This window comes from Tachyglossus aculeatus, chromosome 22 (assembly GCF_015852505.1).
Source record: "Tachyglossus aculeatus isolate mTacAcu1 chromosome 22, mTacAcu1.pri, whole genome shotgun sequence".
In the NCBI taxonomy this organism is placed as follows: Eukaryota; Metazoa; Chordata; class Mammalia; order Monotremata; family Tachyglossidae; genus Tachyglossus; species Tachyglossus aculeatus.
In genome coordinates this window covers 4,062,819-4,090,502 of record NC_052087.1, presented here as the reverse complement: position 1 = coordinate 4,090,502, position 27,684 = coordinate 4,062,819, and the positions used below count along the sequence as shown (strand labels likewise).

Here is a 27,684-nt window from a genome sequence, read left to right as displayed (position 1 = left end):
TGCCAAGGTTGTATGCTGTTCAACGGTGCGAGATTGTAAGTTTCCCAAGGGCAGGGACCTGCCTTTCCTTGCTTTATATTCTTCTGAGGGCTCAGTTCTGTGCCATGTCGGAAGATACCTGCAAGAGAAGACTGGTACAGGGTGCCAAATTTGGGGCATTGGGAAGGAAGAAACAGCACCAATAGGGTGGAGAAATGTCCAGTAGATGGGAATGGAGTTCAGAGGTCCAGCTCCATCAAAAGTTAACTCAAAAAAATGGCCCACCACTCCCAGCAGCCCTTGGCAAAGAGGTGCATGGGCAAAACATGTTTTACATCTGATATTTGTCCCACCTCCAACCCCATGGCACTTATGTACATATCTTTAAATTATATACTATAAATTATTTATTCATATATTAATATGTCTATGTCTATAATATATATTATATGTCTAGAATATGTCTATTATACGTCTATATAGACATATATAATATGTCTATTATATATCTATCTCCCCTCTAGAATGTAAGCTTGCTATGGCAGGGAACGTATCTGCTAGTTCTGTTATATTATACTTCTCCCAAGAGCTTAGTACAGTGTTCTGCACATAGTAAGTGATCAATAAATATCATTGATTGATTGATAGATTTTTCCAGTTTCCGGGCAGTTAGAACCAAGCTCTGGAATAAGATGGCTGGTTATGCCTTGACCTTTGGGAAGTCTGGTAACCTTTCAGGCACCATCTCCTCCATGAGGCCTTCCCTGACTAAGCCCTCTTTTTATTTTCTTCCACTCCCTTCTGCATAGCCCTGATATGCTCCCTTTATTCATTCCCCCTCCCAGTCCCATAGCATTATGCACATATCTGTAATTTTATTTATTTATATTAATGTCTGTCTCCTCCTCTAGACTGTAATCTTGTTGCGGGCAGGAAATGTGTCTGCTATATTGCTCTGTTGTACTCTCCCAAGCGCTTAGTACAGTGCTCTGCACACAGTAAGTGCTCCATAAATACGATTAACTGACAGATTACAATTTTACAGAATCGGGGCTCTTATCCTCTATCAAACACTCATTCGTTATGAACATTACATTCAGCAAATACAACTGAACTTGACACCTGGCCACGGCAGCTATTAATTTTCTGCCATCAGCAGTGCAGAGGGCTCTGGCTCCTTATCCAGAAACCCCTTTTCAATATTAATCTCATCTTCAAACCGATTACCCTTCTTCGTGACATTTGCAATCAGTTCAGCCGTGCCCCCGAAAAGCCAAAGGAAAAAAAAGGGTGGCTAGGGATAGGGGAGAGAAAAGATGTGAGAAAAAGGGTGTGTCTGAGACAGCCATCTCTGAGAATTGGAAGGAAAACCCAGTTTTTGCAACCTCTCAACCCAGCCGAGGAGAGCTGATGAGTCTTGTTTTCCGATGGGCTTGGCTCCAGAGCGGGCCACGATGGGGTAGGGGCTGTATCTTCAGTCTGATAGAGACGAAGCGTTTCCTGATCCCCTGCCTTGTTAAATTCATCTGCCTCTCTCCTGAGGACCACCCATCCACTTCTCATGCTCCCCCTGGACTCCCCAGGGCCAAAGCCTCGGGGAGCAATTCACGTCCGACTGAGCTGGTATCCCCTGGGTAGCAAGGAACTTTTGAAGAGCTGTTCTTCCGTCTTCTCCTTGACTCTCTGCTCCGCTAAAACAGCTGGGTGTTTGCTCCTGGCCTCAATCGCACACAGTGTCTTGGTGATGCTCTCCTCCTCCAAGTCTGTTTCCTCTTTCTTGTGCTCTACAATGTGACAGAGTAAGAAAGAGGACTGAAAAGTGGCCGTCTCTCCTTTTTCTTCATGGCATTTGTTGAACACTATGTGCCAGACACTGTGGCAGATACAAGATAATCAGGTTGGGCACAGTCCCTGTTCCACGTGGGACTGAGTCTTCACCCCCATTTTATCATCATCAATCGTATTTATTGAGCACTTACTGTGTGCAGAGCACTGTACTAAGCACTTGGGAAGTACAAGTTGGCAACATATAGAGACAGTCCCTACCCAACAGTGGGCTCACAGTCTAAAAGGGGGAGACAGAGAACAAAACCAAACATACTAACAAAATAAAATAAATAGAATAGATATGTACAAGTAAAATAAATAGATAAATGGAGTAATAGACTTAATCCCCATTTTACAGATGAGGTCACTGAGGCACGACGGCATTCACATGGGAGGAATGGGTCTCCAAGGGAGCGGTGAGATCTAATGGAAAGTGTCCCAGTCTGAGGACTTGGGTTCTAATTCCGGCTCCTCCACTTGTCTGCTGGTTGACCTTGGGCAAGTCACGTCACTTCTCGGAGCCTCAGTTTCCTCATCTGCAAAATGGGGATTAAATCCTACCTCCTCCAATTTAGACTACGAGCCCTGTGTGGGACAGGGATTGTGTCCAACCTGCTTAACTTGTAAGTACCCCATCATTTAGAACAGTTTTTGACATATGGTAAATGTTAAATAAATACCATTAAAGGAAAAAGAACAGGGAGAGGGGAGGGTATTGGAAAGGCAGCGGTCTTACCGTCTGAGGCCACTTTCCCTTTTTGTTCCTGTTCCCGTCTGCTCTGGTTATCTTCAAGTTCCAGCTCCTGGGCCCTGGGGAACACAGAGTCAGAGCTAGATGTATCTCAGCGCATTGGTGGACTGTCGACCAATCATCAATTAATTGTACTTATTGAGAGGTTACTTTGGACAAAGCACTGTACTAAGCACTCAGGAGAGACAGTGGGACAACCGTTTCCATAGCCATGATCATTACTGTGAGCCCACTGCTGGGTAGGGACTGTCTCTATATGTTGCCAACTTGCACTTCCCAAGCACTTAGTACAGTGCTCTGCACACAGTAAGTGCTCAAATACGATTGATGATGACGATGATTACTGCTAGTGAAGTTGCTGCTGCCGACAGGCTCCCTAATTTCTGGGGCCAAGGGGGCTGGAAAGACCATGGGTGGCACCTGGGCCCCTCCGTTCCGATCAAATGACCATCGGTCTCCTCGTCGATTGGGTCTGTCACTGCTGCAGCTCTGGCTACCCATCGTGTGACCTTTGGCAAGTCACTTCACTTCTCTGGGCTCCAGTTTTCTCATCTGTAAAATGGGGATTCAGACTGGGAACCCCATGTGGGACATGGACTTGTCCAACCTGATTAACTTTATCTATAGCAGTGCTTAGTACAGTGCTTTGCACATAGAAAGCGCTTAACAAATGCCATAAAAAAACACTGTCATCCTGCTCAAAATGAGCCCCATCTTGGGCTGTTATCATTATTATTGTTACCATTGTACTTCTTAAGCACTTTCCATATGCCAAGCACCATTGTAAGCAGTTAATTAGGTCAGACACAGGCCCTGCCCTGTGGGGCTCACAGTTTAAGTAGGAGACAGAATAGGTATTTAACCCCCATTTTTTAGAGTTGAAGAAATGGAGGAATAGGGAAGTTAAGTGACTTGCCCAAGGTCACACAGCAAGCAGAGTTGGGATTAGAACCTAGGTCCTCTGATTTCCAGGCTCTTTCCACTAGGCCACTCTGAACAACCAGCATTTTTGAACAAGACAGAATGATCAGGAATGGTTTTGGTAATTTGCTCGACCTTGTCTGGAGATTTAGGAGGGACAAAAACCCATGGGAAATAGGTACAGCTCCCCTGGAGAGATTAATAATAATAATAATTGTGATATTTGTTAAGTTTTTACTATTGTGCCAAACACTGTACTAAGCACTGGGGAAGAATACAACCAAATTGCATTGGACACAGTCCCTGTCCCACGTGAGGCTCACAATCTTTTTCCCCATTTTACAGATGAGGGAACTGAGGGACAGAGAAGTGAGGTGACGCTGAAAGTCACACAGCAGACCAGTGACTGAGCTGATTAGAACCCATGACCTTCTGACTCCCGGGAACTAAGTGCATCAAAACCAGTCACTGGGGTCTCAGTGGGCACCTTCTGGCTCCCATCGGGCTGGCAAACAAATATCAGTATCAGGTCTTTTTTTGAGTAAATCAACAAAGTATCATTGCAGCGGACTAAGCTGACTAATTCTAATCGCCAAGGATTTTGAAAGGGAGAATGGCTTTGAAGTTCTCAAGTGGAGTCTGAAATCATGATTCAGGCCGGGAATTCTAAATGCTTTAAACCTCTCCAGTCTTTCCAACTATTTTCCGCCCGTGCTCCGATAGAAACCGGAGAGGGCAAAGGTCATGCAGGCTGGACCCCACCAATAGTGCCCGCTGTGGAACCAGGTGGCAAACACCCAGACCGACCCGGCAGGACCAAGGTCCGTGGCAGGCAGGGGTAACCAGCTGTTCTCCCCGGGGCAGACCTCGGAATCAGAGCACCCCGACTCTTCCACTTATCTTTTGGGTGACCTTGGGCAAGTTCCTTCACTGCTTCACGTCTCAGTTTTCTCATCTGGAAAATGGGGTTTAAATGATCCTCCCTCTGACTTAGACTGTGAGCCCCATGTAGGACAGGGACTGTGCGCAACCTGATTATTCCCTACCTACCCCAGCACTTGGTATAAGCACTTACCAAATATAATAATAATAAAAATAGTAATAATAACGAATGATGATGCTAATAATAGATGGAGCCAGGGGGAAGACAGGGAGGGAGAATCAGGAAGTCTGGGTTTCCGTCAGGTGCAGTTTTCTACACTTCGGGTTGTGCTTCGGATAAAGCCGTGACCCTTAAAAGCCAAGCCAGACTCCATCGGAAATAAGTACCACCATCGCCCCTCCTGGGAGCTGCTGCCCAGCCACAAGCAAAGCTAGGAGCCAGACTGGCGGCTTTCCTGGCCAAGAGTCTCCATCACCTCGCCCCCTCCTACCTCACCTCCCTTCTCTCCTTCTACAGCCCAGCCCGCACCCTCCGCTCCTATGCCGCTTACCTCCTCACTGTGCCTCATTCTCACCTGTCCCGCCATCGACCCCTGGCCTGGAATGCCCTCCCTCCGCACATCTGCCAAGCTAGCTCTCTTTCTCCCTTCAAAGCCCTACTGAGAGCTCAACTCCTCCAGGAGGCCTTCCCAGACTGAGCCCACTCCTTCCTCTCCCCCTCCCCATCCCCCCGCCTTACCTCTTTCCCCTCCCCACAGCACCTGTATATATGTATATATGTTTGTACATACTTATTACTCTATTCATTTCACTTGTACATATTTACTATTCTATTTATTTTATTTTGTTAATATGTTTTGTTTTGTTGTCTGTCTTCCCCTTCTAGACCGTGAGCCCGCTGTTGGGTAGGGACCGTCTCTATATGTCGCCAACTTGTACTTCCCAAGTGCTTAGTACAGTGCTCTGCACACAGTAAGCACTCAATAAATACGATTAAATGAATGAATGAATGAAATACTAAGTGCCAGGATAGATACAAGCAAATCGAGCTGGACACAGTCCCTGTCCCATGTGGGGCTCACAGTCGCAATCTCCATTTTGCAGATGAGGTAACTGAGGCCCAGAAAAGTGGAGTGACTCGCCTAAGGTCACACACAACAGACAAGTGGCAGATCTGGGGTTAGAACCTTCTGATTCCCAGGGCCATGCTCTATTTACTATGCCACACTGCTTTTCCTAGGACTGTCCAGGAACCCTCTTGTGCTAGAGAGGATGACAACTGGTTTTCCATTTGCTTTGATCCTTGCTGGAGTTACCACTTTACTGCTACCATGTTAATCTTCAAAGCCCTACTGAGAGCTCACCTCCTTCAGGAGGCCTTCCCAGACTGAGCCCCCTCCTTCTTCTCCCCCTCCCCATCCCCCCCCCACCTCCTTCCCCTCCCCACAGCACCTGTATATATGTTTGTACAGATTATTACTCTATTTTACTTGTCCATATTTACTATTCTATTTATTTTATTTTGTTAAGATGTTTTGTTTTGTTGTCTGTCTCCCCCTTCTAGACTGTGAGCCCGTTGTTGGGTAGGGACCATCTCTATATATTGCCAACTTGTATTTCCCAAGTGCTTAGTACAGTGCTCTGCACACAGTAAGCGCTCAATAAATACGATTGAATGAATGAATGAATAATCCAATCCCTTATCCTACCCCACTTTGATTACTGTATCAGCCCCTTGCTGACCTCCCCGCCTCCTGCCTCTTCCCACTTCAGTCCAGACTTCACTCTGCTGCCCGGATCATTTTTCTATAAAAATGTTCAGGCCACTCCTCAAGAACCTCCAGTAGTTGCCCATCCACCTCTGCATCAAACAGAAACTCCTCACTGTTGACTTTAAAGCACTCAGTCACCTTGCCCCCTCTTACCCCACCTCGCTGCTCTCCTATTACAACCCAGCCTGCACACTTTGCTCCTTAAATGCCAAACTTCTCACTATACCTCAATCTCATCTATCTCACAGCTGACCTCTCCCACATCCTGCCACTGACTTGGAACAACCTCCCTCCTCATATCCTACAGGCAGTGATTCCCCGTGGCCAGCACCTGCTTCAAAGCCTTACTGAAGGCCCATCTCCTCCAAGAGGGCCTCCTGACTAAGCCCTCTTTTCCTTTTCTTCCACTCCCTTCTGCGTAGCCCTGACTCACTCCCTTCATTCATCCCCAATCCCAGCCCCACAGCACTTATGTCCACATCCATAATTAATTTATATTAATGTCTGGCTCCCTGCTTTGACTATAAACTCGTTGAGGACAGGGAATGCGTCTTGTTATATTGCACTCTCTAGAGCGCTTAGCACAGTGCTCTGCATACAGTCAGCACTCAATAAATAGGATTAGACTGACTGGCTGGAATGTGATTGAAGTGTCCACCCTAGGACCAAGGCAGTCTTGCAGAAAATCCATGGCCCAGTTACTCTGGGCAAGCCAAAATTTCAGCTGGGCATGGAGCAGGAAGGCTGATTGCAAAGCTTGGGGGATGGCAGTTTGGTTACCTAATAAATCAATCAATGCTATTTACTGAGCATTTCTTTTTGATGGTATTTGTTAAGTATTTACTCTGCATCAAACACCGTCCTAAGCCCTGGGGATGGTACAAGTTAATTAAATCAGACACAGTCCCTGTCCTGCATGGGGCTCACAACCCAAGTAGGAGGGAGAACAGATATTGAATCCCCATTTTACAGTTCAGGAAACTGAGGCACGGAGAAGTCAAGTGACTTGCCCAAGTTCACACAGTAAGCAATTGACAGAGCTGGGATTAAGACCCAGGCCCTCTGTCTTCCAGGACCGTGCTCTTTCCACTAGGCAAAGCTGCTTTTGTGTGCAGAGAGAGTGCTTGAGGGAGTAAAATACAAAAAAATTTGGCAAACACGTTCCCTCCACATAATGAGCTTCGGTCTAGAGGAATGGTAAGGAAATTCTGTTTGATGCAGAGGTGTGTGGGCAACCACTGGAAGTTTTTGAGGAGTGGGAAGAGTTGGACTGAAAGGTGTTTTAGAAAAGTGATCCTGGCAGCTGAGCAAAATAAGAACAGGAGAGGTGAGAGACAGGGAGGACAGTGAGAAGGCTGATACGGTAATAATAATAATAATGGCATTTATTAAGCGCTTACTATGTGCAAAGCACTGTGGTCAAGAGAGGCTATTATCAGTGCTTGGATCAGCAAAGTAGCAATTTGAATGGAAAGGAAAGGGCAAAGTTTAGCAATGCTGTGAAGGTAGAACAGCCAGGATTTATTGACAGATTAAATATGTGGGTTGTAGGAGGGAGACGTGTCAAGGAAAATCCCTAGATTACAGGCGTGTAAAACAGGAAGGATAGCGTCATGTCTACAAGATGGGAAAGATGGGGAGGACAGGGTTTGGGTGGGAAGATGAGGAGTTCTGTTTTGGACATACTGAGTTTGAGAGGTTGGCAGGGCATTCCAGTGAGGATGTCCTGAATGCAGCAGGCAATGTGAGACTGAAGAGAAAGAGAAAGGACATAGCTGGAGATGCAGAATTGGGAATCATCCATGTGGAAATGGAATTTGAAGCTGTGGGAGTGAACAAGTTCTCTGAGAGAGTGGGTATAGACAGAGATTAGAAGGGGACACTGAACTGAGCCTTACGAAACTTATTCCCAGAGTTAGCAGTTGGGAGGTAGAGTGAGACACTGAACTGTCAGAGAGATAGGAGGAGAATTAGGAGAGGACAGTGTCAGGGAAGCCAAGGTTGGATAATATTTTCAGGAGAAACGTCAGCTCGACAGTGTCGAAGGCAGTTGAGAGGTCGTGGAGGATTAGGGTGGAGTAGAGGCCGTTGGATTTGGCAAGAAGGAGATCACTGGTGACCTTTGAAAGGGTGGTTTTTGTGAAGTGAAGAGGACAGAAGCCAGATTGGAGGGGGTCAAGGAGAGAATTGGAGGAGAGGAACTGAGAAGACTGTGGGGAGCCCAGCTGTAGATTGTCGTGGGCAGGGAATGTGTCTGTTGTACTCACCGAAGCGCTTAGTATAGTGCCCTGCATGCAGTGAGTGCTCAATAAATACCACTGAATGGGTCCTCCTGAAGGCTGACAGTCGCTGGAGAACTGATTGCTTGCCTGAGGGAGGCAGCTCAGCAGGGTGTCCGCCCATGAGATTCCCAAAGCGTGAGGAGGCCAGGGATGTGTAGTTGCAATCAATGGTATTTATTGAGTGCTTCCTCTGTGCAGAGCACCGTACTAAGCGCTGGGGAGAGTATGATACAACAGAATTAGCAGACATGTCCCCTGCCCATAACAAGGTTACAGTCAAGCAGAGTGGCTAATAGATAAGCCCCAGCCTGGGAGTCAGAAGGACCTGGGTTCTAATCCCTGGCTCCGCCACTCATCTGCTGGGTGTGACCTAGGTCAAGTCACTTCCCTTCTCCGGGCCTTAGTTCCCTTATCTGTAAAATGGGGATTAATAATAATAATAACAATAATGGTATGTGCCAAGCATTGTTCTAAGTACTGAGGCACCGTTCTAAATGCTGAAAGACTGCGAGCCTCACATGGGACAGAGGTTGTGTCCAATATGATTACCTTGTACTTACCCCAGTGCTTGGCACATAGTAAGTGCTTAACAAACACTGTAATTATTATTACACGAGACATGGGCTATGTCCAACCTTGTATTTACCCCAATCCCTAGAAAAGTGCCTGGAACATAATAAACACTTAACAAATATCATTTAAAAAGAAAAAGAAGGAGAAACAGACGTTGATATGCCCAAGCTGTCCACCTCATACTGAAAATGGGCCCGAGGGGGAGAGATCCCCCCTGAAAATGCCCCCCCCCCGCCCCCGACGATCCTAAATCCCTCTCCCTTGCCAGCTTTGGGTCTCCGCGGCAGGTGAGCAGGACCCCACAGTCTCCGTCACTAATGGGGAGATGATATGCCAGGCCCCGACGTATCAATTTAGCTCAATGACGTTATCTGCATGCAGGAGGAGGAAGAGCCCTGGCTGGGCATCCAGATCCAGGAGACTCCCCCCTCCCCCTCCGCCACCTCTCTGACTCCCGGCCACCTCCGCGTCCCCTTACTTACATGCTCAAGAGCTCAGACTCATACTGCAATAATTTATTCTTCTCCAGAACCAACTTAAACCACTCATAAAAAAGCGGAGCCTCGTCCTGTGTGCCTGAATCTGCTTAAGAAATAAAAAATAAATGCGTTAGATTAGAATTCTTCCCCCCCACGATTGCAAGGCCGGGAGTCACCTCAGCTGCCCGTGTTGCGACAATAGCCCTCCCGCCCCCCTGGAATGGAGCTCTGATAGTGTATGTAGAGCTGGGGCCAAAGAGTATCCAGCTGTGGATTCTCGCTACGGGGATTTCTGTGGCACCGCAAAGAAATAGGAAGGGCAGGGGTGTGTGTGCGGATGGGAGAGCAATCCCTGAGGAAGAATTTCCTGTTGCTCTCTGAAGCTGCCCATTTTCCTCCCTTCCAGGTGCTGGATGATGATAATAATAATAATAACAACAATAATAATAATAAATAATAATTATGGTACTTGTTAAGCACTTAATAGGTGTCAGACACTGCTCTAAACACTGGGGTAGATACCGGCAAATAAGTTAGATGCAGCCCCTGTCTCACGAGGGGCTCACAGTCTCAATCCCTATTTTACACATGAGGGAACTAAGTGCAGAGAAGTGACTTGCCCAAGGTCACCCAGGCGGAGCCGGGATTAGAACCCATGACCATCTGAGTCCCAGGCCCATGCTATATCCCCCACGCCACGCTGCTTCTCTGTTTGTCTCATCACCTTGGCCCTAGGGACCTATCCGATGTCATCCTACAATCCTGCCCCAAGTGGGATGTGTCCGATTAGCTTTTATCTACCCCAGCTCTTAGTGTATTGTGCCCAGCACATAGTAAATGCTTAATAAGTGCCATTAAAAAAAAAAAACGTAGAAAGGAAGGGTTGAAAGAACAGATCTAGAATGAAAGGGGTGGGAGGAGCAATTTTGGGGTGGGGAGGGGAAACGATGGAGCTCTGAACATTGAGAGGAATATAGTGAGCATCCTGTAGCTGCATGGGAGAGCAGGCCCAGCCACAGTCCGGATGACATCCCAGGAGCGGAGGAGTTTGTTCCTCTGCCAGGCAATCCAGCCACTCAGGGCTGTGGCCTGAGAGCTCGTAGTGGGCAAGGATTGTCTCTCTTTATTGCTGTACTGCGATAACAGTGATGGTAAGTTAAGCACTTACTATGTGCCGAGCACTGTTCTAAGAACTGGGAGAGATACAAGGAAATCAGGTTGTCCCACGTGGGGCTCACAGTCTTAATCCCCATTTTACGGATGAAGTAACGGAGGCACAGAGAAGTTAAGTGACTTGCCCAAAGTCACACAGGGTCAGGATTAGAACCTGTAACCTCTGACTCCGGGGCCCATGCTCTTTCCACTAAGCCACGCTGTTTCTCCCAGGCACTTAGTACAAGGTTCTGCTCATAAGAAGCGCTCAATAAATGTGACTGAATGAATGAGTGAACTCAGCACCTTCTCCCCTCTAGACTCTAAGCTCCTTGGGGGAGGGGAACATGTCTACCAACCTTGTTGTATTGGACTCTCCCAAGTGTGCAGTACAGTGCTCTGCACCCAGTAAGTGCTCAATAAATACCACTGATTGACCGATTGGTTGGGACTGCTTTAGCCAGAAATGGGTTTGGAATGGAGAACCTTTGTGAGCGTTTTGCAGTATGCTGCATCCCTGTCTGCTTACTCCTTTGATGCATCCACTGATCCAGCTAGTCCCAAAGTCTTTGTGATTACTGAGGTACTTCTTAAGCGCTTGCTATGTGCCAGGCACTGTGCTAAGCACTGGGGTGGATCCAAGAAGCAGCTTGGCTCGGTGGAAAGAGACTGGGCTTGGGAGTCAGAAGTCATGGGTTCGAATCCCGGCTCTGCCACTTGTCAGTTGTGTGACCTTGGACAAGCCACTTAACTTCTCTGTGCCTCAGGTACCTCACCTGGAAAGTGGGGATTAAAACTGTGAGCCCCACGTGGGACAACCTGATCACCTTGTATACCCCCCCGCCAGTGCTTAGGACAGTGCCTTGCACACAGTAAGTGCTTAACAAATACGATCATTATTACTATTATCCAAGAAAATCAGGTAGGGCACAGTCTCTGTCCCACATGGAGTTCACCGTCTTAATCCCTATTTTTCAGATGAGGGAACTGAGGCCCACAGAAATAAAGAGACTTGCCTAAGGTCGCACAGCATAGTAAGGTCTGCTTCCTCTGCTTCTTGCTAAAGGAGACTCCAACATCATCATCATCATCCTGGTTGAGCACTTTGCTGAGCACTGTGTTAAGGGCTGGGTTGAGTTTGTAAAGATTTCAGAGTCTGTGCTCAGATATCCTCTTGGATTTTCCAGATTCCCCCCCTTCCCCCAGCCGCGCCCTTGGAAATGATTCTTATCAATCGAGCGCTTACTTTGTGCAGAGCACTCTACTAAACTCTTGGGAGAGTACAATATAAATGACACATTCCCTACCCACAACGAGCTTACAGTCTTGGAGGGAGGTGGGGGTGGGATAGACATTAATTCCTTCAGAAAATCACAAGCAATATATTGAGTAACCACTCAAGCGCACACATCTAATGTCTGCTGAGGTTCTAGAATCAATGGTATTTATTAAGCATTACCATGTGCAGAGCACTGTACTAAACGCTTGGAAGAGTACACTATAACAGAGTTGGTAGATACGTTCTCTGCCCACAGCGAGCTTATAGTCCAGAGAAAAGTCCCATGTAGTCCAGAAGGTGGGAATGTGGGAAAATGAATTTGGAGAAAACATTTGTATCTGAATTCAGGCCACACAATTTTTTCCAACTAATTTGAGGACAGAACTATGCCTGCTGTTTTGCAAATATGTGAGTATTAATTTACATAAATCTACATACTCCCCTCAAAGACATGGTCCCACTCCAGCAATGTGAAATAGATCATTAACATAACCTGCTGCCGTGTTGGTAAAAATAAAAATAATCTTTGAATGAGTAGAGCGTTCTTATTATTCTTCCAAAGTACTGTCCCCTCAACAATCACATTTTATCCTCACATCATCCCGGTGAGGTAAATAATAATGATGGTATTTGTTAAGCGCTTATATGTGCCAAGCACTGTTCTAAGCACTGAAGAGAAGCAGAGATCATTATACCATTTTACAGATGAGGAAACTGAGGCCCAGAGTGGCTATTGCGACAGGGTTCTGTCCTCTGAAACCAAGAACAGACCTTAGGGCTGGTGTCGGGGAATAATTAGGGTAACTGGGGAGAAAGACCCACCTAGCCTTGTGCCTATATTGTACTCTTCAAATTGCTTAGAACAGTGCTCCGTGCACAGAAAGCGCTCAAGAAATATGATTGAATGAACTGAATCAAATGAAAGCATTGCAGCCCGAATTATCATGGCTCCTTGGCTACACTCCAATCAGCCCAGTGCTACCCAAGAAATGGGCTCTGAATATGAGTGAATCCATTCGAAATGGCTGGGCGACAACTTCTCATTAATCAAAGATTTTAACTGCAGTCAATTAGGAGGTGCTAAATGGAAGCGATCCTACATTTTTATTTGGTAAAGTCATTAGTTGCCGTTTTCCTGACCTTTAAACCCAGCAAAAAGCCCTCCAGACTGAAAGCTTGTTGCGGGCAGGGAACGTCTGCCAACTCCGTTATACTCTCCCAAGAGCTTAGAACAGTGCTTTCCATACGGAAAGCACTCAATAACCTATATTCCTTATGTGCATATCTGTAACATTGATTTATATGAATGTCTGTCACCTCTTCTAGACTGTGAGCTCATTGTGAGCAGGGAGCGTGTTTATCAACTCTGTCATATTATACTCTCCAGAGCACTTAGTACAGTGCTCTGTATACAGTAAGAGCTCAATAAATGTGATTGATTAATTGAAAAAGCAACCTCCCACCTCCATGGTGGCCACCTGGGAGATAACCAGCAGAAACAGAGCAGTTTGAGAGTTGGAGTGTCCCCCAAAACTTGGGGCGGCAGGGGAGGGAGAGAGGAGCTGAGGGGAAACAGCGTGACCTAATGTATTGAGACCGGGCCTGGGAATCAGAAGTACCTGGGTCTAATCCCAGCTCTGCCACTTGTCTATGCCTCATTTCCCTCATCTGTCAAATGAAGGTTAAGACTGTGAGTCCCATGTGGGACAAGGACTACGTCCAACCCAATTAGCTTGTATCTATCCCAGCACTTAGTACAGTGCCTGGCACATTCATTCATTCATTTATTGAGCACTTACTGTGTGCAGAGCACTGCACTAAGCACTTGGAAAGTACAAATCAGCAACAGAGAGAGACGGTCCCTACCCAACAATGGGATCAAAGTCTAGAAGATGGGCACACAGTCTAGAAGCACATAGTAAGAGCTTAACAAACACCATGAAAAAAGTGTCGGGGAGGAGGTGGTGTTCTTGGTGACCAATGGTTAGCTCCAAGACTGAGCTCCTTATCTTCCCTCCCAAACCCTGTCCTCTCCCTGACTTTCCCGTCACTGTAGACGGCACGACCATCCTTTCCGTCTCACAAGCCCGCAACCTTGGTGTCGTCCTTGACTCCACTCTCTCATTCCCCTCACACACCCAATCCGTCGCCAAAACCTGCCGGTCTCACCTCCACAACATCGCCAAGATCCACTCCTTCCTCTCCATCCAAACCGCTACCCCGCTGGTTCAGTTTCTCATCCTGTCCCGACTGGATCACTGCATCAGTCTCCTTTCTGATCTCCCATCCTCTTGTCTCACCCCGCTTCAGTCTATACTTCACTCTGCCGCCCGGATTCTGCTCAAGAGAAGCAGCATGGCTCAGTGGAAAGAGCCCGGGCTTGGGAGTCAGAGGTCATGGGTTTGAATCCCGGCTCTGCCCCTTGTCAGCTGTGTGACCTAGGGCAAGTCACTTAACTTATCTGGGCCTCAGTTTCCTCATCTGTAAAATGGGGATAAAGACTGTGAGTCCTACTTGGGACAACCTGATCACCTTGTATCCTCCCCAGCACTTAGAACAGTGCTTTGCACATAGTAAGCACTTAACAAATCCATCATTGTTATTATTATTATCTTTGTACTTCCCAAGCACTTAGTACAGTGCTCTGCACACAGTAAGTGCTCAATAAATATAATTGAATGATTGAATGAATGAATGTGCAGAAACTCTCTGGGCATGTCACTCCCCTCCTCAATAATCTCCAGTGGTTGCCTGTCAACCTACAAATCAAGCAAAAATGCCTCACTCTCGGCTTCAAGGCTGTCCATCACCTCGCCCCTCCTATCTCACCTCCCTTCTCTCCTTCTTCAGCCCAGCCTGCACCCTCCGGTCCTCTGTGGCTCACCTCCCCACTGTGCCTCGTTCTCACCTGTTCCGCCATCAACCCCTGGCCCACGTCCTTCCCCTGGCCTGGAATACCCTCCCTCCACACATCTACCAAACTAACTCTCTTCCTCCCTTCATAGCCCTACTGAGAGCTCACCTCCTCCAGAAGGCCTTCCCAGACTGGGCCCCCCTTTCCTCTCTTCCCTTCCCCATCACCCCCCTTCCCTCCCTCTGCCCTACCTCCTTCCCCTCCCCACAGCACTTGCATATATTTATACATATTTATTACTCTACTTTGTACATACTTATTACTCTATTTTATTAATGATGTGTATATAGCTATAATTCTATTTATTCTGACGGTTTTGACACCTGTCTACTTGTTTTGTTTTGCTGTCTCTCTCCCCCTTCTAGACTGTGAGCCCATTGTTGGGTAGGGACCATCTGTATATGTTGCCAACTTGTACTTCCCAAGCACTTGGTACAATGCTCTGCACACAGTAAGCGCTCAATGCATATGATTGAATGAATGAATGAACAAGGAGAGCTCTTTGCTTGAGAACAATGTTCTCATGGGGTGAGAGGAATTGTTTTCCTGGCTCAGGCTCGTTGGAAACCAGGTCACTTGGATGATGGTGATGAACTCTACCATCGAAAACAACGGAGTAGCTTCAGTAGGACGGAGGAGCTGTGCAAAAGATTGGCTATAGAGGTTGCAAAGTACTCCTTATCTCTACCAGCTGTGCTCTGTAACAGTGCAACAAGTAAATAAGCATGAGAAAGGATGCAGCACTGGCATATATATATGTATATATTTATGTATTAAAATGCAAGACCCATCCAAGGCCTCCCAAATGGGCAATCTGCACCACAGTAAATGAAGCAGCAGGCAGTTGTCTTGTAGCCTTCACGGTTTTGACTGCTTTCGTTAGTTTATCTAGTTTTCAAGATTCCTGCTGGGCTCTCCCCTCAAAGAATACTCTTCGTTAGAAAAATCTTTACCCCTGATGTTCAACCCTAACAGACAGCCCCCTACCTCACATCCCCTCTGGACTGTAAATTCGTTATGGGCTGGGAACGTGCTGGCTAATTCCATTTTATTGTACTCCCCCAAGCACTTAGTACAGTGCTCTGCACATAGAAAGCACTTAATAACTGTGATTGATTCACTGACTGATTTAGTGCACTATTATTGAACGTTTGCTCAGAGCTCCCAGGAGGGAACAGCACTTAGTATAGTGCCTGGGACATAGAAAGTGCTTAACAAATACCACAATTTCTATTATTATCACTCTGCTTGGGGTCTTTTTGGTTGATGTTTTGTTTTTTAATGGGACTTGTTCAGCGCTCACTATGTGTCAGGCACTGTACTAAATGCAGGGGTAGATACAAGCTAGTCAGGTTGGACACAGTCTACGCTCCGCAGGGGGCTCACAGTCTATGTAAGAGGGAGGAGCATTTGATCCCCATTTTACAGGTGAAGTGAACTGAGGCACAGAGAAGTAAAATGACTCGCCCTGGGTCACACGGAAGACATCTGTCGGAGCTGGGATTAGAACCCAGGTCCTCTGACTCCTAAACCCATGCTCTTTCCACTAGGGCATGCTGCTTCCTCTGTTCTTCGGTCAGCCGATGAACGGACTTGATTGTGCTCCTGAGGGATTGCAGGCGAGTATTAGATCCTAAGGCTCTCAGTCAGAGGACCACAGGGTACATCTTCAGCCCAAACTACTTCCTCCTTCCTTCCATACAGACAGAATGACACCCCCCCCCCCCCCGCCCCTCCAGTACCACCTGGTATCCAGGAATCTAGTCTAGTGTCTAGTTTACATCAGTGATCATGTTTTGTTTTGTTGTCTGTCTCCCCCTTCTAGATTGTGAGCCCATTGTTGGGTAGGGACCGTCTCTATATGTTGCCGACTTGTACTTCCCAAGCGCTTAGTCCAGTGCTCTACACACAGTAAGTGCTCAATAAATACGATTGAATGAATTAATTTTCCCATGTTACCCAACCTGCTGGTCAGCCTTTCTGGCCCCCGGAAAAAGCTGAGCAGAAACGATCCTGTTGGCTTCTCTGTCAGACCTAAGCTAATCTTAGGCTTTGGTCACGTCCTTATGTTTCGAGGAAGAATGTAATTCCCACTAGTTAACGCACACTCAGGCCCAGTTTGAAAACAGGCAAATTTGGAGCAAAAACCATTTGGCTTTTTTTAATGGTATTTATTAAGCGTGTACTGTGTACCAGGCACTGTACTAAGCACTGGGTACTTAGTACTGGGTACAAGCTAATCAGCGCCACATGGACTTCACAGTTTTAATCCCCAATTTTACATTCATTCATTCATTCAATCATATTTATTGAGCACTTACTGTGTGCAGAGCACTATACTAAGCACCTGGGAAGTACAAATCGGCAACGTATAGAGATGGTCCCTACCCAACAATGGGCTCACAGTCTAGAAGGGGGAGACAGACAACAAAACAAAACAAGTAGACAGGTGTCAATACCATCAGATTAGATAAATAGAATTTAGCTATATACACATCATTAATAAAATAAATAGAAAAATAAATATGTACAAATATGCACAAGTGCTGTGGAGAGGGGAAGGGGGTAGGGCAGAGGGAGGGAGTGGGGGTGATTGGGAGGAGGTGCAGAGGAAAAGGTGGGGCTCAGTCTGCTCAGGGACTGAGAAGTTTACAGTTGAGGGAACTGAGGCCCAGAGAAGTAAAGTGACTTGCCCAAGGTCACACAGCAGACAAGTGATGGAGCCGGGGCTAGAACCCAGGTTCTTTGACTCCCAAGCCCGTGCTCTACCCATTAGGCCACAGTGCTTCTTACTTTGGAAGCTCAACCCAACGAAACACAACTGCTCAACAAAGGAGTCTCAAGACGGAAAGGTTGAAGGGAGAGATGGTCTACTGCATGCCTCGGTTTCCTTCCTAGGGACACCCCATCCCTCCTTCTGGGAGCAGGAAGCCTCCTCTCCACCGTGGCCCAGTCACCAAAGGCAGGCAACCATCCCAACCAACCCACTCCAATCCCTTCTCTGACGCCCTTTGGGTTTGAAGACAATCTGCCGCACAATCAGGATTTGTAAACCAGGGTGGGTTGTGTTTCTTCCGGGGACAATGTGGGGGTTGGAGGGTGCGGACACCCACTGGGGGGAGAGGGAGAAAAGAAAATCATTCATAGGGCTGTGATTATCTCTGACGGTTGGGGGGAGAAAGAAAGAAAGAAAGACAGAATTGTTGTCACTACAATTAGGAGATCATCAAAGGCTCATTTTGTTCATCAGCTATCACTGCACTTTGTGTGGAACCCACGCATGTTCTGCTAATTCAATGCGGCGGCTAATGAATAACTGATCTGAACAAAGGGGCCTTTCATTCCTGGCTCACATAATTATCAGAGGAGAGTTGCGTAAATGTCACTGAAGACTAGTGTTTTCAGGCCTGTCTCTAAATTTGGTTATTCACAACCTTTATAGCTCAATATTATTGCTCAACTGTGATCATTTTCTAATTATCCTAATAATACCTATTAAATCACTTGAACTATATAAGCACAGGCCTCCTCAAATACAACTTAACCTAATAAGCATTGGTCATTCATTAAGCTACAGCGCCTTTTTTTTAAAGGGGCTGAAGGGAATATTAAACAATGGAAGAACATTGTTATTACACAAATGTTATTACAAGTTCGAGCGTATTAATTTGGTGGGAGGAAGGGGCAGGGGCTGCTTTGCAGTATTCCAGATTATCCTCCTTTGTGGCATGTGACCAGAAGCAGAGTCTCTCCTGCCTCGGGTCACGGGGTTATCGGCCACTCTCTGTCCAATCACCCAGAGAGAGACAGGACACTGCACTCAATAAAATACAATTGAATGAATGATTGAATGAATGAATTTAAAATCAGGGGATTATATTCTAATCTAGGGCTACGGGGGAACTGAGTTGAATCGATCTTTTTTAGTCATGGAGGACGTTAGATATTTGGGGCAAATAGATCTGGAAACTAGACTATGAGCTCGCTGTGGACAGGGAATGTGTCTACAAACTGTCGTATTGTGCTTTACTAAGAGCTTAGTACAGCGCTCTGCACATAGTAAGCACCAAATACCATTGATTAATTGATTGACTCTCTCTTTCTGGCCAGATTGCTTCTTCCCCCGATTTCAGCTATAGGAAACGACTTTCTGACTCATCATTTGAAGAGGCCAATCTTTTCTTTACAATACTGCTAGCAATACCACTTCATCCGTCTGTCCTTCTCTGAGAAGTAAATCCTTTTCAACCCACTGAAACCTACCCATAAACACACTTTGGCTCATTGATGGATCTCTCGGTTTTGGTGTTGCTGTCTTACGCTGTCAGGTCATGTCTGACCATAGCGACGCCATGGATACATCTTCCCCAGCACGCCCCACCTCCATCTGCAATCGTCCTGGTAGTGTATCCATAGTTTTCTTGGTAAAAATATGGAAGCGCTTTACAATTGCCTTCTTCCGTGCAGTAAATCTGAGTCTCCATCCTTGACTCTCCTATGCCGCTGCTGCCCAGCCCAGGGGAGTTTTGACATGTAGCAGATTGCCTTCCACTTGCTAGCCACTGCCCAAGCTAGGAACAGAACGGGTATGCCCCTGCTTGACTCTCCCTCCCATAACCGAGGCTGGTAGAGTACTGGAAACTCTCCAGGTGCGACCCTGAGAAACTCTTGGTTTGAGATTTGTTTAAATCCAGGCTTCTTACTGCTCACATAAGCAAGCTCCAAACTATGGTCAGATTGCTGCAGTGAACAGAAAGGGAGTAAGATGGTTTCACTGGCCTGAATTCAGAATCTCCAAGCCACCTAAAGGAACTACCCAAACCCTGCTAGGATGCTGGCTAAGAAACATAAAACAGAAATCTGAAAAATATATCTGGGATGGATGGGGCTGGGCTTGACTCAAAAATACTACTAATGATATGAACATTTAAATGATATATTATGAACCATTTATGTATATTAATGTACGTCTCCTCTTCTAGACTGTAAGCTCATTGTGAGCAGGGAATACGTCTGCCAACCCTGTTGTATTCTACTTTTACTCCCTTCCTCTTCTCCCTGACTTGCTTTCTTTATTCACCCCTCCTTCAGCCCCACAGCACTTACATCTATATCTGTAATTCATTTATATTACCTCCTCCTGCTTTTTCCATCACTGTAGACAGCATCACTATCATCCCTAGCTCATAAGCCCACACATAACCTTGGCAATGTCTTTGCCTCATCTTTCTCATTCAACCCACCTATTCAGTCCGTCACCAAATCCTGTCTGTTCTAACTTTCACATTGTTAAAATCTGCCTCCTCCTCTCCATCCAAACTGCTACTACACCGATCCTAACCCACCTTGACTACTGCATCAGCCTCCTTGCTGACCTGTCTTCTGTCTCTCCCCTCTCCAGTCTATACCTCACTCTGCTGTCCGGATCATTTTTCTACAGAAACGTTCAGTCCACGTTTCCCCACTCCTCAAGAACCTCCAATGGTCGCATCAAACAGAAATTCCTTACCGTCGGCTTCAAAGCACTCAACAAGTTTGCCCCCGCCTACCTCAAATCCCTTTAATCAAGTAGTATTGCTTGAGCATTTACTGTACGTAGAGCACTGAACTAAGCATTTGGGAGTGTACAAGAGCTGATAGACACAGTTCCTATCTTCAAGGACTTAACAATCTCCAGAAAGGGGTTTCCCCTTGGGCCAGGCCATCATTCCTGGAGGTTTTTAATAGATGAACCACCTCGCTAGTGTACCTGGAACAGGAGACAAACTGAGTAGGAATCATGAGAGAAGCAGTGTGGCCAAATGGGTAAAGCCTGGACCTGGAAATCAGAGGACCTGGGTTCTATCGTGCTTTAGTTCCCAAAATGGGGATTCAAATGGGGTGGTGGCGACAGTGGGGATTGTCAGGGGAGGAATCAGGATCTGAGAAAAGGGCGATTTGGAATATTGGAAGGGAATCCAGCTGGAGAGGTTTCGGGTTTTGGGTACCAGGGAATGGCACTTTAGCTCCGAGACCCCAGTGGCTTGGAATTTAAATTTTTTTTATGGGATTTGTTAAGCACTAACCATGTGCCAGGCACTCTACTAAGCCCTGGGGTAGAGGTAGATACAAGCTAATCGGGTTGGCTACCATCCACACCCCACTCTTAATCCCCATTACTGTACTAAGTGCGTGGGGGAGTACAATACTACAGAATTGTTAGACATGAACCCCTTGGAGAAGAACGTTTCCCAAACAAAGCCATTCCTCTACTCACTCTCCCTTCTGCGTCACCTATGCACCTGGATCAGTACCCTTTAAGCCCTTGATATTCACTCTATCATCAGCCCCACAGCACTTATGAACACATTCATAATTTATTTTAATGTTTGCCTCCCTCTCTAGACTGTAAGTTCCTTTTGGACAGGAAATGTGTCTACCAACATTCCCAAGTGCTCTGCACACATTAAATGCTCAATGGATATCTTCGATTCATTGATTAACAGGTATGTAGTCCCCATACCTGGAGAGAAGATTGAAATAGTTGACAACTTTTCTCTCCAAGGATCGATACTTAAAAATAAAGGAACTAGTAGTCAAGAAATACACTGAAGATTAATGTTAGGAAGAATTTCTATGAAGATCCTGGGAAAAAATCATGAAACGTGCTGATGTATCTACTGCCACAGAAATATGAATTGTCAGTTCTATGGTGCTTCCAGTGACAACGTATGACTCCGGAAGTTGGACAGTGAAAAACAAGATAGAAAGTGTATCAATTCTTTTGAAATGTGGTACCGGAGAAGGCTTTTGTGAATGCCAGGGACTGCCTGAAAGACAAACAAATGCATTTTGGAGCAAATTAAGTCAATGTGGTCTTTGGAAGGCCAAATGACTCTACTTAGCATATTTTGGACACATCTTCAGAGGACCAATTCTCTGGAGAAGACACTAATGCTAGGGAAAATGTGGAAGAGGCAGACGACCAGCAGGTAGATGGATAGAAACCATAACAAGAAGCAGCGTGGCTCAGTGGAAAGAGCACGGGCTCTGGAGTCAGAGGTCATGGGTTCAAATCCTGGATCCACCAATTGTCAGCTGTGTGACTTTGGGCAAGTCACTTAACTTCTCTGGGCCTCAGTTCCCTCATCTGCAAAATGGGGATTAAGGCTGTGAGCCCCCCGTGGGACAACCTGATCATCTTGTAACCTCCCCAGTGCTTAGAACAGTGCTTTGCACATAGTAAGTGCTTAATAAATGCCATCATTGTTATAATGGAAGAACCGTTAGCAGGGTTGCGGATTAAGGCAGAAGATAGGACGTTCTGGAGAAAATCTATCCACAGAGCTGCTGTGTGTCAGAAATGACTCAACGGCATTTGATGATAACAATCTCCGTTTTACAGGTGACGAAACTGAGTCCCAGAGAAGTGCAGTTTCTTGCCCACAGTCACACAGTAGACAGAAATGCCAACTACTAGGTTTGAGCTCTTTCCACTAGGCCACCCTGCGTTCCTCGCTAACGCCGTAGTACTGCCCCTCCAGACCTTAGAACTTGTTTGTCAGTCTGTCATATTTATTGAGCACTTACCGTGTGCAGAGAACTGTGCTCAGCTCTTGGAAGTGTACAATACAACAATAAAAGGAAACAGTCTCTGATGAAAACGAGCTTACAGGCTAGCTTAAATGTTCCTATTCTTCATCGCTCACTCTATGTGTGGGGACTATGTGTGGGACAGAGATGACTGTATCCACAGACATGAGGCAGAGGGAAAGTGTGTGTATGTATGAGTGTGTGCATTCGTGCACATGCATACGTGTGTGTGTGTGTGTGTTTGTGTACCCAGTATTAAGACTGTGAGCCCCATGTGGGCCAGGGACTGTGTCCAACCTGATTACCTTGTATCTATCCCAGCGCTTAGAATGGTGCTTGGCACATAGTAAGCGCCCAGTTATTATTATTAGTGAGGCCTTTAGTATCAGGAGCATCTTCAAAAACAAAGCACAGAGGTTTCAATCCTAGAAGTACAGGCTTCACACCCCTTCCTTCCAAATGCTTCAGCAAAAGGCCCCCCACTGTCCCCTGGGGCTGCTGAGGGCTTGTGGGCTGAGCAGAAGCAAGTTTAAGAATTGCAGGTGCAATAGCTGGAGGGCCATTACTTTGGTCCCGAGACCTAGAACCAGACATGCGTTAGTGGTGAAGGTTGAGTTTGAATTGCGTCACCATCAGAAGTCTTTGGAAGGTGGGAAATAGCACTCAGGAGGACTGCTGATCTGACCTAGACAGAGTGAGCCACGCGTTTTTATGCCTTCATACCAAATCTTCAAAACTTGCATTGCCATCAAGCCAAGAACTCCCACACACGCACGCGCACACATACACGTACACTCTCAGATTTATTCTTGACTTACCCGACTCTCCCCGCAGGGCTTTCTCGAGTTTAACCCCTTGGATTTCTGCCGCTCGCTGCCGTTCCTCCACCTCCTCCAGCTGACGCTGGATTGCCTGCAAATGGAGATTTAAAAATGATGCGTGTGTAAACGGGTGCACACGGAGACAAGTAGAGCCTCTCAAGAAGCTAGGGATTCTATTCCTGTCTGGAAGAAACGGGCAGTCCACGGACCCTGGATTCAATCTGGAGGCTGTGGGGGAAAAAAGGCTAATCACTCTGCTGGGGCCACAGCCCAGACCAGCACGGCAAACATCCTCCCTGATTAGTCTGCCCTGGGAACCGGAAAGGGCAGGCATTTTCCAACATCACCTTCCACCGGGAAGGAAGTCAAACCTGCAAGCACCACTGCTTGTCCCAGGAGTTTGCTGCACGCAACTGAGTTTCGATCTCCACATTCCTGCTTCTTCTGGGATGTTTACAGGCAAGACGATGAGGAGGAGCGGAAACGCTGCGAAGCTATCTGGGGGACGGTCAGGAGTTTGGTCAGGGGAGGGAATCCCTCATCCAGGCCGATTTCTCACTATGTGACGGTGCGTAAGTCATTTAATTTCTCTGTGCTTGGTTTCCTCATCTACAAAATAGGGATTAAATCCTACAACAGTAATAATAATAATTCTAACAAAAGGCTTTGCCTCAGTTTCCTCATCTGTAAAATGAGGATTCAATTCTTGTTCTCCCTCTTACTTAGACCGTGAGTCCCAAATAGGACAGGGACTCTGTCCAACCTGATTATCTTAATGCTTAGCAAAGTGCTTGGCACATAGTAAGTACTTAACAAACACCACAATTATTATAATATAGACATTAGTATAAAATTCAAGTGCTTAGTACAGTGTTCTACATACAGTAAGCGCTCAATAAATACGATTGAATGAATGAATTTATAATGTACAAGTTAAACTTCAACTTGATTCTCTGTGTCCCAATTATCTCATCTGTAAAACGGGGATTAAGACTGTGAGCCCCTTGTGGGACACGGACTGCTTCCAACTTGATTCATCTGCATCTACCCCAGCGCTTAGTACAGCACCAGGCGCATAGTAAGCACTTAACGAATGCCATAATAAAAATTAAAAAAGAGGCTGGTGGTTCACTCTGAGAAAATGCTCCCACCACCACATCCCTGGATCTTCTAGAGTCCACCAACCCCTGAACCTAAAACTGCCTCCTTTACTAACTTGTGCCTACCTGAGCTGTGTATAGACGCTTCAGTTCTTCCTGCTTCATCAACTGCTTGCTTGTTTTTTCCAGCTTCCTTCGCCTCCTTAGACTCTGCCGTTCCTGGGAGGCCAGAAGGGGAGAGAATAGATATTGAGGAACAGTCAATAAAGCAGGATAACTCGACACAGAGCTTTCCTTCCAGAACACATTCATCCCCCACCGCCCCAACTTCCCCAGGCCTTTGACAGGATGGGTTTTTCGGGGCCCTTTCTTGAACAGGAAATCAGCACTCATCCAATCAATTTATTGAGTGCTTACTGTGTGCAAAGCACCATACTAAGCACTTGGGAGAGTACAATATAACAATAAGCAGACACATTCCCTGCCCACAGTGAGCTTACAGTCTAGCATGGCGTAGTGGATGGTGACCTTGGGCAAGTCACTTTACTTCTCTGTGCCTCAGTTACCTCATCTGTAAAATGGAGATTGAGACTGTGGGTCCCATATGGGATAAGGGACTGTGTCCAACCTGACTTGAATGCATCTACCCCAGTGCTTAGTACAGTGCCTGGCACAAAGTGCTTAACTACCATAATTACTATTATTAGATGGGGAGACATATTAATATAAATAAATAAATAGCACTTGGGAATGGCCAGTGGCAGTTTAGGATTGCGTATGTGGATATGTCACACACACACACACAAACACACACACACACACACACACACACACACACACACACACACATATGTTCCAAGGCCTCATTTATTGCTGAACCCAACACTTCAGTGGCATTCGGCATTTCACATGATATCTTTCTCCACTCAGCCCAGGACTGTCAGGGGCGATGGTTCTGGTCCACAAGGACCCCCAAACTCTAGTAGAATAATAGGTACCTTTCTCCAACCTGGAACCCATGAGCCCCCAAGACAGGATATTCCCCAAAGACGTTCGCTCCAGCCAGCACCCTCATTGTCCGAAACGGAGAAAAAGCAGTGGTCTGCCCGCCGTGAGCCCACCCTCCTCCCTCCCCGTGTAATACTCAGTCCAGTCTTCCTGGGTATCAATTTCTCTATGCAACTGCATGGCTCACTGCGCATCTCAGATTAGAATCAACATACCATTTTGCATGCAATCTGCCTTTAGTGCTTCTTTAACGAAGCTGCTTTTACCCCCCAGGGAAACGTGCATCTGTTTGTTTTCATTTTTTCAATGGTTTTGCTCAACGGGCCACATTTTCAAACCACTCTGTCGCTTGGAGCTTCGGAGAGGTTTCAAGTAAACACGTCCGCTTTTTTCAAATTGAATCCTCTGCAGAGAGAGGTGGCGGTGACAGTGGGGGTTCTGTGGGCAGAAATCAGGATCTGAGAAATGGGCGATTTGGAATATCGGAAGGGAATCCAGCTGGAGAGGTTTCAGGCACCAGGTAATATCACTTCAGCTCCGAAACTCCAGTGGTTTGGAATTTTAATTTTTTTTTTATGGGATGTGTTAAGCGCTAACCATGCACCAGGCTGGGGTAGATACAAGCTGATCAGGTTGGATACCATCCATGCCCCACTCTTACTCCCTGTTTTACAGATGAGGGAACTGAGGCCAAGAGAAGATAAATGACTTGCCCAAGGTCACGCAGCAGACAAGTAGCTGAGCCGGGATTATTCATTCATTCATTCATTCAATCATATTTATTGAGCGCTTACTGTGTGCAGAGCACTGTACTAAGCACTTGGGAAGTACAAGTTGGCAACATATGGAGACAGTCCCTATCAATCGTATTTATTGAGCGCTTACTATGTGCAGAGCACTGTACTAAGCACTTGGGAAGTACAAATTGGCAACACATAGAGACAGTCCCTACCCAACAGTGGGCTCACAGTCTAAAAGGGGGAGACAGAGAACAGAACCAAACATACCAACAAAATAAAATAAATAGGATAGAAATGTACAAGTAAAATAAATAAATAAAGAAATAAATAGAGTAATAAATATGTACAACCATATATACATATATACAGGTGCTGTGGGGAAGGGAAGGAGGTAAGATGGGGGGATGGAGAGGGGGACGAGGGGGAGAGGAAGGAAGGGGCTCAGTCTGGGAAGGCCTCCTGGAGGAGGTGAGCTCTCAGCAGGGCCTTGAAGGGAGGAAGAGAGCTAGCTTGGCGGAGGGGCAGAGGGAGGGCATTCCAGGCCCGGGGGATGACGTGGGCCGGGGGTCGACGGCGGGACAGGCGAGAACGAGGTACGGTGAGGAGATTAGCGGTGGAGGAGCGGAGGGTGCGGGCTGGGCAGTAGAAGGAGAGAAGGGAGGTGAGGTAGGAGGGGGCGAGGTGATGGACAGCCTTGAAGCCCAACAATGGGTTCAAAGTCCCTACCCAACAATGGGTTCAAAGTCTAGAATGGGGAGACAGACAACAAAACAAAACATGTGGACAGGTATCAAGTCGTCAGAACAAACAGAATTAAAGCTAGACGCCCACCATTCACAAAATAAATAGAATAGTAAATATGTACAAGTAAAATAGAGTAATAAATCTGTACAAACATATATACAGGTGCTGTGGAGGGGGGGAGGAGGTAGGGTGGGGGGATTGGGGAGGAGGAGAGGAAAAAGGGGGCTCAGTCTGGGAAGGCCTCTTGGAGGAGGTGAGCTCTCAGTAGGGCTTTGAAGGGAGGAAGAGAGCTAGCTTGGCGGATGTGTGGAGGGAGGGCATTCCAGGCCAGGGGAAGGACGTGGGCCGGGGGTCGATGGCGGGATAGGCGAGAACGAGGTACAGTGAGGGTTAGATTAGAACACAGGTCCTTCCGACTCCCAAGCCTATGTTCTCTCCGCTAGGCCACTGCGGTACTGAACCATCCTTAAAAAGCCCCTCCCTCTAGCTCCCCTGCCTCCTACCCCAGCCCAGATGAGGAAATCTGTGGAGTAAGATACCTTACGGAGCAGGGAGGCCTGTGGCTCTGAAGTGTCATCAGACGAGGAGGACTCGAACTTGCCGGTCTGGGCTCTGGAAGGCTGGCAGCTGCAGCCTGAGACAAAAAACCAAATTTTGGGCCAAAGTGACGCTTTCTCCAACTTCGCAGACCTTCCCCCTCCCTCCGAGGCTTGCACCTGTCCCGTGTCACTCCAGGCCGGCCCAAAGGACAACTGGAAACGCGGCCGAATGTGATTATTAGATTCCTGGCCCCTGGCCAAGGATTTCACTGGGGACAGAAGAGCGAGGTATGCATAATTTTTAAACATACCAGGTATTATGCAACAATCAATTAGTTCTCTAAACACC

General features: G+C 46.7%; 1 protein-coding gene and 1 non-coding gene across 2 annotated transcripts in view; both read right to left on the bottom strand.

Moving 5' to 3' along the window:
- Positions 1-1,483: 1,483 nt before the first annotated feature.
- MICAL2 (microtubule associated monooxygenase, calponin and LIM domain containing 2) overlaps positions 1,484-27,684 on the bottom strand; it is a 230,276-nt gene continuing 204,075 nt past the window's right edge. Inside the window, exons 31-36 of the mRNA XM_038765412.1 lie at positions 27,336-27,430; positions 24,431-24,523; positions 23,202-23,295; positions 9,470-9,569; positions 2,543-2,616; positions 1,484-1,763 (exon numbers count right to left, since the gene is read on the bottom strand). Of these exons, the coding sequence (XP_038621340.1) occupies positions 1,585-1,763; positions 2,543-2,616; positions 9,470-9,569; positions 23,202-23,295; positions 24,431-24,523; positions 27,336-27,430 (635 nt within the window). The 3' untranslated portion in view covers positions 1,484-1,584. The remainder of the gene's footprint in view (positions 1,764-2,542; positions 2,617-9,469; positions 9,570-23,201; positions 23,296-24,430; positions 24,524-27,335; positions 27,431-27,684) is intronic.
- On the bottom strand, positions 19,341-19,478 carry LOC119944300. The gene has a single exon (XR_005455793.1). It is a non-coding gene; the product is annotated as a small nucleolar RNA SNORA7 (small nucleolar RNA).